This window comes from Opisthorchis viverrini (genome assembly GCF_000715545.1).
Source record: "Opisthorchis viverrini unplaced genomic scaffold opera_v5_524, whole genome shotgun sequence".
NCBI classification, from domain to species: domain Eukaryota; kingdom Metazoa; phylum Platyhelminthes; class Trematoda; order Opisthorchiida; family Opisthorchiidae; genus Opisthorchis; species Opisthorchis viverrini.
The window spans coordinates 11031-27234 of record NW_008752186.1 but is presented as its reverse complement, the minus strand read 5'-3'; the positions used below and the strand labels follow the sequence as shown (position 1 = coordinate 27234).

The 16204-nt window shown below is 45.1% G+C and overlaps 3 protein-coding genes across 3 annotated transcripts in view; 1 reads left to right on the top strand and 2 right to left on the bottom strand.

Annotated features, from left to right (window-relative positions):
- T265_11572 (hypothetical protein) overlaps positions 1-6906 on the top strand; it is a gene marked incomplete at both ends in the record, with an annotated part of 30286 nt that extends 23380 nt beyond the window's left edge. The window contains 2 exons of the mRNA XM_009178259.1: positions 2931-3119; positions 6441-6906. Of these exons, the coding sequence (XP_009176523.1) occupies positions 2931-3119; positions 6441-6758 (507 nt within the window). The remainder of the gene's footprint in view (positions 1-2930; positions 3120-6440) is intronic.
- Positions 1998-9771, bottom strand: T265_11573 (hypothetical protein; the record flags this gene model as incomplete). The annotated part of the gene is made up of 3 exons (XM_009178258.1): positions 1998-2121; positions 2460-2702; positions 9686-9771. 3 exons carry the CDS (start codon positions 9769-9771, stop codon positions 1998-2000), a joined length of 453 nt encoding a protein of 150 aa, XP_009176522.1.
- Positions 9772-9867: 96 nt separating this feature from the next.
- T265_15465 (hypothetical protein) lies at positions 9868-15574 on the bottom strand (the record flags this gene model as incomplete). The annotated part of the gene is made up of 2 exons (XM_009178257.1): positions 9868-10546; positions 15087-15574. Coding segments are annotated over 2 exons (1158 nt in total), but the record flags the coding sequence as incomplete, so codon positions are not given.
- Between the last annotated feature and the right edge of the window lie 630 nt (positions 15575-16204).

Here is a 16204-nt window from a genome sequence, read left to right as displayed (position 1 = left end):
ACACAAACATTGGGACATGATGGCAGGTCTAAATAACTTTGTGCTTGATCCGAATTCTGCAAAAAATCCTTGAAAAAGATTACCTATGGCACCCAAAATATCCGATTCTTACATCTTATTCCACCAAGCTGTTTCGACTATCGGTTTTCCATAAAATGGTTGATTTCATTTATCTGAAATATGATTTTAACGCTACTAATCGTCATAATTTATGACAGTTTGTGGTAATCAGGAATGTGTGAATTTACGGTAAGCCTTAGTTTGAGTTCACCCTGTTCAGTGTTGTGAGGCAGTGGTACTCTTTCTCATCATTCATTTTCGTCTTTGTTAACGATCAACTCCCTGGAACTTCCTTGCTCTTGATATTTCGCCGTGATATTCTGTTACATACTTCAAGTATTCAGGTTCAGACCTTTTAGAGGTGCAAGCCATTTAAAATAACCAATCGCGCAATGTAGTATGCTTTTCCTGCAGAGTGCTGCTACGATACTGAGTGGGTTCAAACCCAAACTGCATTTTGTAGATGAACCACCGAACTTCGTAGGTAACTTATTTTCCCGCCAGTTGTATGAGTTCTGACAGACTGATTCAGAATGCGGAAAACTAGGACAATCTTCGAGATTTATGGACCCAGGCTGACTGCCAAGGTATTCGGAGGTCGGCTGCTTGAAATAACCGAACGTCACGTCGATTGGACAGATGTGCGGCCAGTGGGCTATGCTCTGGTTGGCCGGGATATGGGTCAATCAAAATCGAGCACTTCCAGCTCGGCGCTTCTCGTCTTATGATGAAACTGTAGTTTGAATCTTCAACTCTTGGAACATCCCTCATTACCGTTCGTAGAAAAGTGACTGCGGATGACTACAACACGTTCACGCGAAAACTACTGACAATTTTGCGGCCATCACAGTGACAGCCAAACCGGAGCGTAGACGACACAACGGCTCTCTCGCCTTTAGTGTCCGGTGTCGGTAATCTTTACCATTGTACCTGCGTTCTTAACCCCCTCATTCCAGTCCTATGGTTAGGCCGCCATCCAGAAAATAAGGGCAAAGAGGCCGTCACACAGAACATTACGGCATTCTAAAACTGCTGATTCGTACGCTAAAGCTGATGTGACCGGAAAGAAGCCGGTGCTTTCGAGAAGGCTTCTTATTTATGGGGTGGGATGCGGAGAATTCTGTACCTGGTTAAAGTGGACATTATCAAAACCACCTTCCGTTAGCAGTCTTTTAGTAAGATTTGTGGCGGACAAGTTCCCTCATGATGTTTGGACAGACTTTGGTACAAGGTGTCTGATTACGGTAACATACGGATTTATTGCTGGGCAACTAAAGCCTCAAGTGATGAACCAAAAGTGACCCATTTTGATGACGGAAAGTCATTTTGTTGACTTTTAGAACGTTATGCATTACAGTTTCGGACTATTCCCAGTGTCATGTTACTCTTCAATAATCCTGTGAATCTTGAGACCTTTTAGTTCAGTTTTTTGCAGAATAGTTGATTCCACACACTACTTTTAAACATGCGATTTTTGAACAATCGGTTGCATATCCGTAGTTGAATAATTGGGGCGTCAGGGATATGCAGTGCCAGCAATAACTGGGTTTAAGCCGACGGACCAGTGTCATTTTTAGATCTTGAGCCTTAGTTCACGTGATATGTTCTTCTCATCATAGTTCCCATCAACATGATGTAAAGCGGTTGTGCCAACTGACAATTCAGTTTTTAACAGGGCCGGAAAGAAAATGTGCAGCTGTAGTACCCTTTCGGTGCTTAACTTCCATGCCACCAGAAGAAGGCACGAGGGCTGGGATAGAGCCAGGTTGCCGAAGCCTATACAGGGGAAGTCGAGATACAGAGGTAGAATTCGAACCACGGACCTTCCGTTCAGTAAATTGGCGCTCTAGACAGATCCACCCCCCACCGTGGACAAACTTATATCTGGACATATGAGCGAACGGTAAACGGCAATACTCGTCTAGAACCGACAGTAGTTAATTATTTCTAGTCGTCGATGGCAGTCGTCCTCCGAGACCAATGCTCAAACGTTCAAAATCTCGTGTACCACCAGATGGCTTGGAGAAAAGTGGTTTCAACTCCACACGCACATGCCATTGCCTATGAGGGCTTAGATACTGCCAGGCTGCCCAAGTTTGAATAAATTTGAGACGCAGAGGTCGGATTCGAACCACGGACCTTCCAGTCAGTAAATTCGCGCTCTAACCACTGAGCCATCTTGCCCCGCAGGACCGAAAGCTCATCCCTTTTTGGTCTATTGCAAAACAGTGGTCTAAGTTCTGCATAAGGTAAATTTTTAAAGCAAAATTAAGTGGCATTTAACATTAGGTAAGTCACAACGCAACTGATATCCTACATCACCTTACTTCAAGCTTCTGTTCCGGTTTTCATTCTCATCCCTCCCACTCTGTTGATACTCAGCGTTGGCGTATCAGTACTTGACCACGCAGTGTGTGATGAGTTCACTTAAAGCTGTTACTTGCTGCATCCGCCAGCTGTCTCTAGGACTAGCGAAATGGCTCAATGGTTGGAGCGAGAATTCACTGACCCAAAGGTCCGTGGTTCGAACTCGACTTCCTCTATCTAGGCTTGGGCAACCTGGCAGTATCCCAGCCTTCATGCCTCCTTCGAGTGGTATAGCAGCTAGGCACCGAAAGGGTGTTACAACTGGATGATTTTTACTTTTGTCTCATTTTACTGCTGTGTTGTGCGAAGTTCGAGAGCAATGGTGTCTGGTTTTCCATCCTGTTGTATTAAAGATGGATCGGCTGGATTTCGACTTGGCATAGATTACTAGCTAAGGATGTAGTATGTATTTTGCTCCATCCACCAACATGTGATTCATTCCTTCTTCCAAATGCACATCCATTTCCTTTTACTTGCGTCGTGTATCTTTCTCCCGTTCACAGGACGAATACGGTGACTTGTCCGCACCCTACATAGGCGAGTTGGTTGCCACAGGCACTTTACATTCAGTCGACCCCACACGCCTGATAGTGAAACGTATTTTCCTTTCTGGACACCCTTACAAAATCCACCAGCGACGTGTTGTTGTCCGTTTCATGTTTTTCAATCCACTGGACGTGGAGTACTTTAAGGTAGGTAGTTTGGTATGTTATCAACTACAGATTTTTCATGTCCAACTCCATTGAGTTTTCTGCCCCAAACTGACTTGTCGCGTTAGCCTCATTATCGATGTAGCTACAACGTGAAATGAAGACGATAGATATGTCGGCAGGATGACTGAGCCAACCGGTGATTAAGGAGAAAACACAATTGGATACAGAGGGGGTGGGGTAATCAAAACAGGTTCCCAGGATGAGCGAATCAGCTTCGTGATTCTGCTATTTGGTTGCCACGCGCCGAATCGGTTTTTCTGTCATCTCCATGACAAGGTTGTTATTCTCTCTATCTCCTTACTGTTACGAGTGATACGAGCACTCACGTACTCGGTCGGCCATGCTTTTGTACCGCATCGAAGCATAAGTGTTGATAACTTTTGTTGGGCCGTTGCTGGTGATAATGGTGATTTTTCGTTTCCGGATAAGGTAGTTTCCAGTACGAACTTGGGAAAGACAACCGAGTGCGGTTGCTTTTGGGGGTGGGCATACTGTGTGGGGTCGAACAGCCAGATGTTTGGGTGTGCCTTCCATGGTCATGAAGCCGTATTAGAGGAGTCGTTACAGAGAACTGATGGAAGACAGAGTGCTGTAGACCGGGACTATCGAACTAACACGGCCTGTTGGTCACCTCAACTTTTCGATGAATCCTTTGTCCAATCAACATGCCACTTTGTTAGACCAGTTATTGCGGTTTTAGACAAATGATTGTTTACCGCTTAATTTGTTGGCCAGGTGTCCGTGATTTTGGGAAGCTGAGAGTCTTTTACGCTGTCCACGTGTTCTTACGGAAGCTGAACTGTTGGTGTGCTGAAGTGTTGTAGGCACACTTCGGTCATTCTTTAATTGCTCTCTTAACAGCCTTGAATTCTGTGAACCGCTCATTAGTATCTCATTGTGTGCTTGCCCATGTCCCACAGACCATTCTTATGTACAAAGTACTCACGTATTTTACCCCTCAGGAACATATACGCTGCTTCCGTGCCCTCTGATTTTTAGAAAACTTCCCGAGGGTGACTAGGTTGGTAATAGCAGCAGCAATGGTTTGTTGACAATTTCCGGTAATTGCTACCTTGTCCAAAGTATTGGCTGTGTCACGCTTCTGACACACCAGTGGTGAAAAATTTGTGGCTCGACTATGTGCTAGGCATGCCGAATCATTATTACTGAAACGAGTTTGGTTCTCCGTTCCTCCTTAAGGGTGGAACAGACTGTGAGGTGGACAACATGTCACTTGATAGAAGCGTGCAAACGAGCTCACGAAGAGTGTGGGTGTTGAGGTACTCCTGACCTCTGCGTGCGTTTGGCTATAGAGGCTGCAAGAATTGGCGGTTACTTGTTTTCGGTGGTGGTCGTACCGTCATTTTTTTGCATTACTATTTACGTCACACTCGTCTGATTAATCTTCTTCCCGTCCTGATGCAATTATTCTATTGAATCCGCACTGGACTCGGGTTTCATGAGAGTTCATCAGCAGTACATATCCTCTGCCGTCCCGGAGTTTAAACCTGGACATCTGAAATGCAACGCGAACACGTTACCACTACTCCACCGGCGCCTGCTGTACGCGCCTGAATTATCACATCTCACCGGGTGAACGTGTCCACACTTCAGTCATATGAGTAGTGTGCCCAGTCCCAGATTCATATTGGGTGTTAGGGGTGTAGGCATGTGAGAATTCAGGTCCCGTCTTCATCCGCTCTTTTCGTTTTTAATTCTAAGGTTTCGAATACAGTAACAGAACTTTAGATTGTATGGCGCTGAAACATCAATGATGGTGCAGAATACGATTGCTCTAAGGGACACGGATCATTTTGCCTCCATACATCCCCATCCGGAAAAAGTTTTATTACTCTTAGTTTATTCCGTTGCTGTCGCTCCCAGTAGGCACTCCATTCTCAAAAGGCAACACCACAGTACCTGCATAATTTTTCTTTGGATCACCGCTGTCATTGCATTTCTGCAAAAGCGATAGGCTATGGCCTTGATTCATCGCTTAGTCTGGCTTGCATTCATCCATCTTATTGGGACAGGTCACGAATGGAAGAGGACCGGTGTGGAGCGGTGCACGAGTCGTCGATAACTGCATTTGTTCTTTCGGTCGCATTTTCGATGGCCACCTCATTTATTCCGGTTGAAATTAATAACCCAATCATTCTTATCGAACAGCGATTATAGACAGTCAGCGCAGAAAACTTGTGAGGCTAATCCTGTTGATCGTCTCTGCCAAGAGGAAGTTTCCTGGGTTTAGACAAAATTTTTGTCTCCCATCAGATGTATTTCCCCACTTGCGAACGGGTCCATATAGAGCTCATGGACTTCATATTGACAATTAAGGCCGCAAGCGGACCTAAATATCGACCAGCACACTTTGACTACGAGACGCATACATTGGCTCACAATCACCGTTTAAGAAAGATGTGTTTTCACTTCACACAATACAATTCCGAAAAGTTTAGCTCAATTATCAACGCAAGCTAGGTCTCAGTCCAGCCTTTCTAAGGGATGCGATACGGATATTCTTGACTTGGGACATTTGCGGTCAATTGCTATCGCCGTTGTGTTCACCGAAACGCCCATTGTTGCATTGTTGTGACTGATGTTATTCACCTACCCCTTCGCTAGTACGGTGAAAGACTTCATGATCAAAGTTGTCTGCATAGAGAACGCCCTCTGATTAAGGGGAGAAACAGTTAATCGAGTGTGGCATGCGATAAAGGCACGTAACCATTAAAAACGACTGAAGTGAGGCCAACGCGTAAGAGGACTTTCGCGCACTTATATGGGCTGCATCCTGTGTTCAATGATGAAACAAGTATTTAAGTATTGTGTTTTCGAAACCACCGCAAGAGTAGCGTTGGGCTTCTTGTAGAATAGAGGATGAGTGGCTTCTCTTCGGACAGAAGTACGAATCTCACTGGTCGGGTGGCCACGTCAGGCTTTGGAAGCTAGGGAAGCAATGAGCTAAAAAAAGCCCTAGGATCATAGCTTTCCATGAACAGACACACTCCAACCACACATTTGCGTGGACCGATCTTGCGAGATCCAGCTGAAATGTTTCATCTAAGGATTAAATTTTTGGTCACTAATCCCATTGATTCAGCCACCAACACTTTTTACATTCCAACGTAACTAGTTTGACTCCTATCAGAAACACCGTCAGTATAATAGGCCAGTTAGAGTGGCCATACTTCTGTTATTTTGCCACATGAGATTGGCTAAGACGAATGCTTCAGACAGTCGTATTGTGTTGGGCCAATAAAGATTATGAAATCTATCCTACACTTTTTATCCCTCCAGACTGTTAAACTCCAGACAAGATCCGGCGCAGTTGGTCACATCACCGACTCTGTTGGAACGCACGGCGCTATGAAGTGCATTTTCGACCGCCCGTTGAAAGCGTCCGATGTGATCCTGATGCCACTATACAAGCGGGTATTTCCTAAATGGCTGTATCAACCGACGATGGTCAGGGTTCTCAGAGCGCCTCAGATTATGGACCCAATTTATCAATGGCAAAAAGCACCAGACATAATACAACTGAAGAAAAAGTCTTCGAGTTCATCTACACAAGATGAGAATACAGAGGCCATGGAAGGGATGAACCTGTTTGATTGAGTTTCCTTTCCTATCGCCTAATTTTCTTCACTTCTGGACTCAATGCATTCGGTCTATTTTCTGGTCTCGAGCCGTGCGTGTATCATATTCATTTGAAGTATGATTTGCCCTGATACGAATCACCTTATCATAATCAACGGAAAATGTGGTGGAAATTCTCTCGAGGCTTTTTAAACTAGTCCAGTTGTAATGACTCTTCAGTCAATCGGAAACCTCGTGAAATACCTCTTCAGGCTGTGCGCGCCTTTAACTGATGTAGCCATACCAGGGTTGTTGTACGAGGATTGACCTATTGAACTAGCAGTGACGCCTCACATCGAACCCAAGGACATTCCATTTGCGAAGGAGCTAGAAAGGGAAAAGAGCTGTCCTAATCATAACTGCATAAAGGTTCATTGAAAAGATAACCAGAATTTTAGGAGTTCAGAGTCACGTCCGTGGCTAGCGTCAGTCATATCGCAACGTGAACATTCATAAACAACCTTGGCTAGATACGTCCGTATCGGGCGATGACAACCAATGCATACACCAGTCTTCAGAAACCCACCAACTCGTGATTGGAGTAGTTATCCCTCTCACTAGACCTAGGTGAGTGAGTTTGTATTCCGTATATTGTTTGTAGTTGCGAAAGATCCGTAGGTGCCCTTGTTCAGTCTGTGCAAGACAAAGCTTGACGTTACCTCCGAATGCGACCTTTCCCTGACTGTGGATTTTGTTTTACGATGTAAATCGCGCTTAACTTATTGGCAGCGTTGTTTACTTTACTGTTTCCTCAAACTCCATAAGCCCTTTTGATCTTCAGTGCATCTAGCTGCATAGAATTAGCACCAGTGTCAACACTGATGTTGCTGTATCTGATAATGATGGGTTAGCTTTAATTGTTGTTATATCTTCCGGCACGGATTCCTTTCATTTCGCGTAACTGAATAGCCACAGTACACATGCGTTAGTGCACCCCTTCAGTTGACAGCCGATCGTGTCAGGAAACAGAGTACGCTCCTCAAGTGCCAGTACTCCAAAACAACTAACCTCTGACGATCCCCAGCTCCAAACAAGCGGGTCTTGCAATCAAGGTGCAATACTGAACGAGTGGCCGATGGTGGATGGTTTCACAACCTTTCCGTAGTGTATCCATTAATTGTCAGGCGACCACATTTACATCGCCTCGAAGGATGATGAAGCGGACGGTTGTAGACTTGATAGCTATGACAGTGTTGGGGAATGCGTCCGAGATTTGGTCGAAACCGCTTTGATTTGGTCTGGTAGGAAGTCCTCTCTTTAGCGAAACGCTCCCAAGTAGAACAAAAGCTTTTTCTGCGACAACTTATTAAGCAGTAGCATTGCCGCCTAGCTTGCTAGCACTCATTGGGATAATCATCAAAATCAAGATACCAGTTCTTCGGTTATTCTTTTTCCATTCCCACTATCATGAAACCGATCTACGATTGACATTGCATATGCTTTGTAAGTTTGCAATCATCATCGGCATATCCGATCCACTTCGGCTGCTGAGTGGTTTTCACTATTTCCCCTTGTACAGATCCCACATCATGTGCCCCTGTGAGCGTTGAATTCGAGTTTTTGGAACAGAAATTTGAGGGTCTGGGTGAGGCGCTTGTAGAATTTAGCGAGTATGTCAGAGTCTTTAGCTGGCCCCCCGAAAAGGGCGGCTGGGACGAAAGTGTCCAATATCACTAACACTTTTTACCGATACAATAGAGAACGCGGCTTCTCTGCAAAAGTTGCTTTAGTAGCCTGTACACATCATGGAGTTTCCGGTATTTCCCTGCGCCGGTTAACTGCTTGCCGCCGGCGGCGGCTGAGGTCCAAAAGGTTTTTTCGGACATAGGGTCTCCTAAAACTTGGCTACCTATCTGTGGCCGAGTGGACGGTAGTTTCAAGCGTCCATTGAACGTTGATCGAGGTCGACCCTTATTCTACAATCTGTCAGCTGTGTCGTAATGAAACTTCAAACAGTGTAGGATTTTCGCCTGCTCGAGAAAGACCATCTTGAACCGTCACGGGGCACAGCTTTGTACAGGTGCCAACAGCAGTACGACCCGAACAGCCAGAAATTCCAATTTCTGCATCTCCTGGTACAGGTCAGTAGAAATTGCATTCTTCATTATTATTTATCAGTAAATGGAGAAGTCGCCTGTTTGAGGCCGACTGGTGTTTCGGGTCAAAAGCTGGCGTCTCGTCCCGGGCATCAAACAGTTGGGCACTTGTCACCATATTACCACAGTGGAGTCGCAGCGCATAACACTACCTATACAGAAATAGCGCGATGTGTGAGGATCCAATTGAAGCCACAGTCAACGTCACGCTGACCACACCCTCTATTGTTGAACGCAGGTAAAGCCCAAGAATACACACCAAACGACGGCCGAAAATATTGGCAAAAGGTGGCTGGAAAACGTGAGGAATGCCGCTGTCATTCTTGGCATCTTTCGAAGACGTTAATCAATCAATAACCAGAAACCCAAAGTATACAGACCAGTGCGTTTTACCATATTTAGCATTCTTCGGTACAGCAAGAAAAGCGATCACAACCGTAACATTTGCTCAATGATTTTCTGAAACATTAGCCGTTCTGAGTCTTCCGGGAAATCAGGGTGAGAATTGCTCATAGCCGTACTGTCCAAAACGTTGGCGGAATTTAGGAAGGTCAACGAGCTACACTGTTCCAGGGGGTCTGACAGAACCTTGGTTCAAGTCGCGAAGCTTACTCCAATTGAAGAGTACACGGGACGCCACAGAATTACTTGCATGCTTACACTCAAGGTAAGTTAAAGTGAGGCCCAGCGGAAACTGGGTACGCCTATTTAATTTCTAAAAAATCGTTCGGCTGTAGCACCTTTTCGGTGCCTAACTGCCATGCCACAGAGGGAGGCACAAGGGCTGGGATACTGCCAGGTTACCCAAACCTAGACAGGGTAAGTCGAGAGGCAGAGGCCGAGTTCGAACCACGGACCTTCCGGTCAGTAAATTCGAGCTCTAACCACTGAGCCATCCCGCACCCTATTTAATCTCTACGCGATTCTAAGGGGAAATTGCACAAATAAGTAATAAAAATTAGGTGAAACAAAAAAAATAATACAAATATATTATGCTCTTCTGAAAGCGACAACATTGTACAAATTTATAACCTCCCACTCGGCTTGGGAGATAGTGCCCAAGAATTTGGAATGGCGGCACGCCTCATCTTCGTCCAGTCGCTGTTCTGCGTGCGCGTAAGCTTTTAGTTCATCGCTGGCAACCTGTTTGAAGTTTTCGGGGTAGGACATTCGCGGATTCTTCCATGTTTCCAATGCATTCATGCGTATTAACAAATCAAGTGGTCTTTCGATTCCTCTAGACTTGCAAAGTGATTCGTGAAAAAATGCTGCAAACGAAAGAGGGGGTGAAACAGGAATTAGACCATGGGCTGATGCCAGTTCATTCAGTAGCGGTGGGTAGATCAGAAATTCAGGACAGTCGACAACACCTTCTAAATGGAAGTCATATCTAGCGCCAAGAAGTGGAAATTGTATAAGTTCTGGCATTCCGGTGGGCGAGTCAGCATTAACCGCGTCTTCAACTGGTTTACTAAAGGAACCACTTCGGAAACGTATAGAATAGATCGAGTTCCCGAAAGTCACATCGTCCTCCGGCTGTTGTTCAGGTGTGTTTGATGCCGCATAGGCTTCTTTAGCTCGACGAACGATTTCGTACGCGTTGGGAATAGTTGCGATGAAAAACCCGCCAGGTCTCAGACAAGAACTGACGTTTTTGAAGAATTGGAGAGCCTAGAAAAACAAAACAAGCAGCAAATGAGTTTGTCACGTTGGTGGCATTGTCGGATAATTACAATGAAATATCATCACCAATAGGTTCCGAGGATAATGTCAAACATCCTGAAATACATACCAGTGAAAGGCGTCCTCATTAAGGTTTGAAAGGAGACCCTGTTCGGAGTTTCGATCCTTACTTTAGTTGGACAAGCATCGCGGTCATGGATAAAATGTACGAAAAGTCGGCTTTAGTGGTCCAACTGTTTTTCACCAATTACCTAGGTTGAGTAGGTTGTTTGTGCATTACGAACGACTGTTGACGCCGTTGGTGTAATTCCAACATTAAGGCCTTTCACCGAGCCCTATAACACTATCTGGTGACGTCTTCGAAAATTGTGTCACTGGACGGTGTCTGCTATCTACGATCAACGAAATACTGCCATATACTTATCTGCCCCGTCTGATCCAGTACCTATGGAGGGGTTGTAGGTAAATCAACCGGAATGTCGGCATAACCGCTGGTAAAAGTCAATAGATCGGTATGGTAGGTGATGAAATTTTGTCTTTGAATTTACCTTCCATTGAGAGACTACGACCGTCGAGGATGTATGCACGTGTGCGGGACAAATTCCTTCCCAGCAGTTATCCCCAGCACAGTTCACTGATCTAAAATGAGCTAATCGGATTGGAGAAGTGGAACGTGACGGTTTCGCAGAACCTGCTTGAGATGGGACTGTTCATTTTTTTATAAAAGGCTGTCCAGGAATAACATCCGATTACAGGTTAAACTAGGTTGGGCGTTTCCACATGCATATTTTTGTCATGCACATAGTCGTGTGCGGTAACGTACATTTGTAACACTAATTCATTCTAACTACCGATTCAGTATTCAACCGCTGGACAGTATTTGTCTCATTATTGTTTTCCGACTCCCATTCATGCACTGATAACGCATTACGTCACTATAAGTTGATCAAGCGAGACTTGGTACGCTGCAGACTAATATCGGTTTATTTATGCACGTCGATCAGGCAAACGGCGTTTATCTGTCCCATGAACATATAACCCAATAGATTTGTCGCGACTGCTTCGGTCAGCTGGTGGGTGATATGAATGCCTGAGTTAGGCAACTAAACCCAGAAGAAGCTCGACTTGGAGGCGATGCTCAGATTACGGATAATGATGAACGAAATCGTCTATTTCTGGCTAGAACAAACGCTCACATTGAGTTACTTGGACGCCATCAACTGCAAGACAGCCATAGACTCAGTTAGATCACGTGACTATCACTTACCGATGGAAAGGCCCAATTATAGATTATGTTTCCTTCTGGGTACGCAACTTGACTCCGATCATGCCATTGTGGTGGCTCGGTTATCACCTCGCTTTCCATCAGCGCTATGCATGCTGAAGCATAGCAATACCAGTTATCAAATTTGACCAGTTTCAGCAGCGCAACAATATCAAGGTGATCAGGCTGAGAAAGTGGTGGAAACGCACAGTCATGCAGATGACGAAGATTACTTGGAAGTTGAATGGCGGCGAGTCAAGAAAGCTATGTTCTCAGCTTTCACAGCTGTCTGTCCAAGCCATCCGACTAGACTGAATGAATATTCGATACCGTCGATATCAGTAGACCTTATTAGTGCCAGAAAAGCCATGCCAGCAACTAGCGACTATAATGAGGCACGCATATAGGTATCAACGAAATAATATGCGAGAAAGACCACGGCAAAATCGTCTTGGGCGAGGTGTTGAACACTTTAAAGTCCAGTTAAGCTGGCCTAGTTCAACAGTCTGTGAGATACCACACTTCCAAAAGAACAATGTATTTTGCTCGAATGGTCTGTTCCGCGCACTTTTCAAAGGAAGTGGTAAAGCTCCTGCGAACAGCCTGACGATCATAGTGTGGAAAATTTGTGACAAAAGCGAGATGCCAATATAATGGATCGCCTCGACAGTGATCCGTCTTCAAAAATGGTGCAAAAACGCCATATGAAAACCGTCGTGATATCAGCCTGGTATCCAAGGTGTACTATGGCGTTATTTTGCACAGGTTGACCGATCATTGGGAGACAAACTCGCAAGAACCAAGCTGAGTTTTTTCTTGGCCGAGGATGCACCGACCGTATCTTCACTGTAAGTTTTTAACGAGCACCATCCACTCAAACGCCCTGAGTTGGTCATTGTTCTTGATCTCAGGGGCGATTCTAACTTTGTCACGGTATGGCAAACAAAGGAGCTTCTTCCAAATTTATACCCTTATGAGGCACTGTATGTTAACTCCTATCGGCACGTACCAGTGTACAACAAGTCTTCTCATGAGTTCACCATATCGCGTGGTGTAAGACCATGCTGCCCATCCTCACCTTTCATCTTCAACTTTGCTCGAAATTCCTCTGGTTGACTGTAAAACCTCGAAGATCGAAATTTCGCCGGGATGTTTGCCCCCAGAGATTGGGTATACGCACAATATTACTCAACAACCTAAGTAATTTTGCCGCACGATTTGGTATGCACTTCACATCTGGAACGTGTACATTGCTGGTACATGACTAGGTGGAATCTTCGTGTTTGAAAACAAGTCAATCAACGTGATAAACGAATTTATTTACCTGGGCAGTTGTATAAGGTTCGATGGACTAGCCGGAGACGAATCGGGAAAGTCAACGCAGCGTTTGCCAACCTACGGTGCCGATGTGACGTCACTGTGTCAAGAGCAAAGTACACACTGCGGTGATACCATGCACACTGCTTTGTGGATCAGAAACGACCCCTACGCATAGAAAACACACGATAACTGTCCATATGACTGTCGGTGTCTCCGAAGCATTAGCCAAGTCTGTTGGGGAAGTCGGATAAGCAAAGGTGAACTAGAAAACGGATGGACGAGTTACTCAAGCTTTATAGGTTACATTGGTTAGGACATGTACTTCTTTGTTTGACCGCGTTTTAACGTGAGGATGACGCGGATTACCCTGACCTAATATATTTTGTTTACTAATCGAACAATTCTGACGTGTTAGCACCATTTCATGGTAGACAGCTGAAGTCAGCTAATCCCCGCAACGCTGCGAGGGCTTTGGCGATCGAACGTTCCCGGAAATCATACAGTTATGTCATTTTTAATTCGAGGGCGACTAGGATCTTCTTAGGACGTAAATTCAGGGATAGTTGAGCAAAGCTGGTTTCGCAGATTACCGGTAATGTGACTTTGAACCTAATAAACCTAGAACGGAAGCTACGAAAGAGTCAGTTGACGGCGATTTTATGGATGAAGATGTTTGGCCAACAGACATTCAACCACGGAAAATTTGAATGTTTTGATGTTTTATGGTCAAGCAGCCATGAAATACGGGTACAAAAAGGTTAAATAACCATAGAAAAATCAAACCCGACATATTGGCAAAGTGTGAGTGAGTAAACAAGAGCCATCCACAAGTTAAAGTGCTAAAATTGAGGATATTCCGCAAGGATACACTTACGTCGGATTTTATGCCATGATTCAAAGAATGTCTACACCCAAGAGGGATCTAAAACCACTTCCTCCATGATAACCTCCACTCTAGAGAATAACTAACGAACGAAGTCAGTGACTAGATGGCTGTGGAAAAGCCAATCCAGATTGTGGATACACACTTTTCGTCGTCTTACAATAGCGGGAAGTGTAATATTTTGACAGATTCACTATTACGGCCCCTCGCTCAGTGATGCTTTGTGATAGCCACATGACGGATGACGCGTCTGATGGGGCTAAATGCATAGGAAAGCTACTGATTACCTAAGCAAGATCATAGATAGGAAATAGCACCGTGGTCGATACAAAGTCAAATCGGTGGGTCAGTCCAACGGTAGCCGTCTCCTTGCCGAAAATGCTTATCTATCTATCTTCCTACTGTTTCCACATCAGTTTTCAGGACTTTAGAAACCCACATTAAGATCTAACCTTCCATGATCGAATAAACCACCAACATGGGCTATTACTGTTCTATCCTAGTGCGACTCGGCTGCTGTGTGTGGTGAAAATGACCTCATGCTCAGCATATGATCAAGGCGCGACCCACTTCTGGCCCTCGTTCAAAGTGTTCCTAGCAGCACTTCGAAGGCAACGAGAAACAAAAAGTATATATTGAGATAAGTTAGCTGTCGTGCTCGGGCTATTCACAAGGTGGGGAGTTTCTGTCCTGTATGTATGACTCGTTCTTGCGTGCTCCCCACTCACTGAACCTCCCCGCAATGAAATCAGTACCCCCGATTGGGTTTACGCTACGAGATTTACTTCCCTGCATTCACAAAGCCTTAAGGGTTTGACCTCACAGCTAATAGACGCAATGGTAATGCAACTTTGAAGCACCACTGCAACGCCGATTTTTAGTGGAATAACAAAACGTTGTGGCTGAACCCTTTTTGGGAAGTGGCATCTTTGTGAATTGGTTCACAAGTAGTACCCAGGATTGAAAGTATGTGCGCCAGTCGACAAACGGAATGCAGAGGCAACAATAGACATTATTCCAAAATAGATGGATGAAAAGTTCTCAAAATACACGTTCATTACCTTGGGTAGACTTTCAAACGCATAGTGTAGCGAAAACTGACAGCTCACGAGGTGAAACTTCCGGTCACGAAGCAAATTGTCCGAAAGGTCCGAGGTACAGTCACAGACGTGGAAATCAGCCGAGTAGAGACGTGGGCGCTTGCGTTGTAATTGTTCATAACGTTGTTTGCAAGCTCTAACAGATTCACCCGAAATGTCCAAGAACATTACATAATCCACATGGCCTTGTGCCCATTTCATCTGATCTCCGCCCTTACCACAACATAAGTCGAACACATGCAAACGGCAGTCACGACCGAATCGTTCCCGAGCGGCTTCCAGATAAACGCTAATTAACATACTTTTAGTCCAGTTGTTAAAATTACGGAGGTGAACGATACGAGTCTGTCGTCTGTATTCTAATGAGTTAGAGGCGGTCGATCGAGCTGCATTGTCATAGAACTTTATGACATTCGAAGCATTCGTTTCGACGGGCAACATCACGGAAGCTAAAAAAGAAAGATGAACTGTTGTGTTACTTACTAATTCAAACACCAACACAATTCGTGTAAAGAAGTTGAGAGTGAAATCAGAACTGACTGAACATGACCGCTGTTTCTCAGCTGCAGCAGTGGAACCGGCTGATCTGCTCGAGGCAGACCGTTACGGTAGAGCACCCAGAAAGAGGTTATATCGATCAGATTCTCTTGAAGGCTATCCTCCAACACTGCTTTACATGTCAGCACCCCAGCATCAAGTACTTTACTGACTGTCCAGACATTGTGGAAGATTCTGAAATGCAGTGAATCAATGGGGCGAACACTTGTAACGTCGTCTACATTGAAGTCTTGAGAACCGGAGTCCGACGGGAACGACTGTCCTCACCAGCGCTGTTGTAATTCGTCGTTGACTGATACGTGCGCCAGGCACTGTCTAAATACCTGCAGCTCAAATGAGCTAAGACCAGTGAACTTGGGTTACTCAACCGCCCTGATCATTCTGCACGCCAGGTTGACCGGAAATCGGCATCGCGCTCCTGATTGCCATCACTCGAAGGACATATCATTGTTGGTGTGTGGGTTGGGAATTCATCGAAGGAAATTTCGTCCTGTGAACAAAACAGGGCACCGAACAAATCC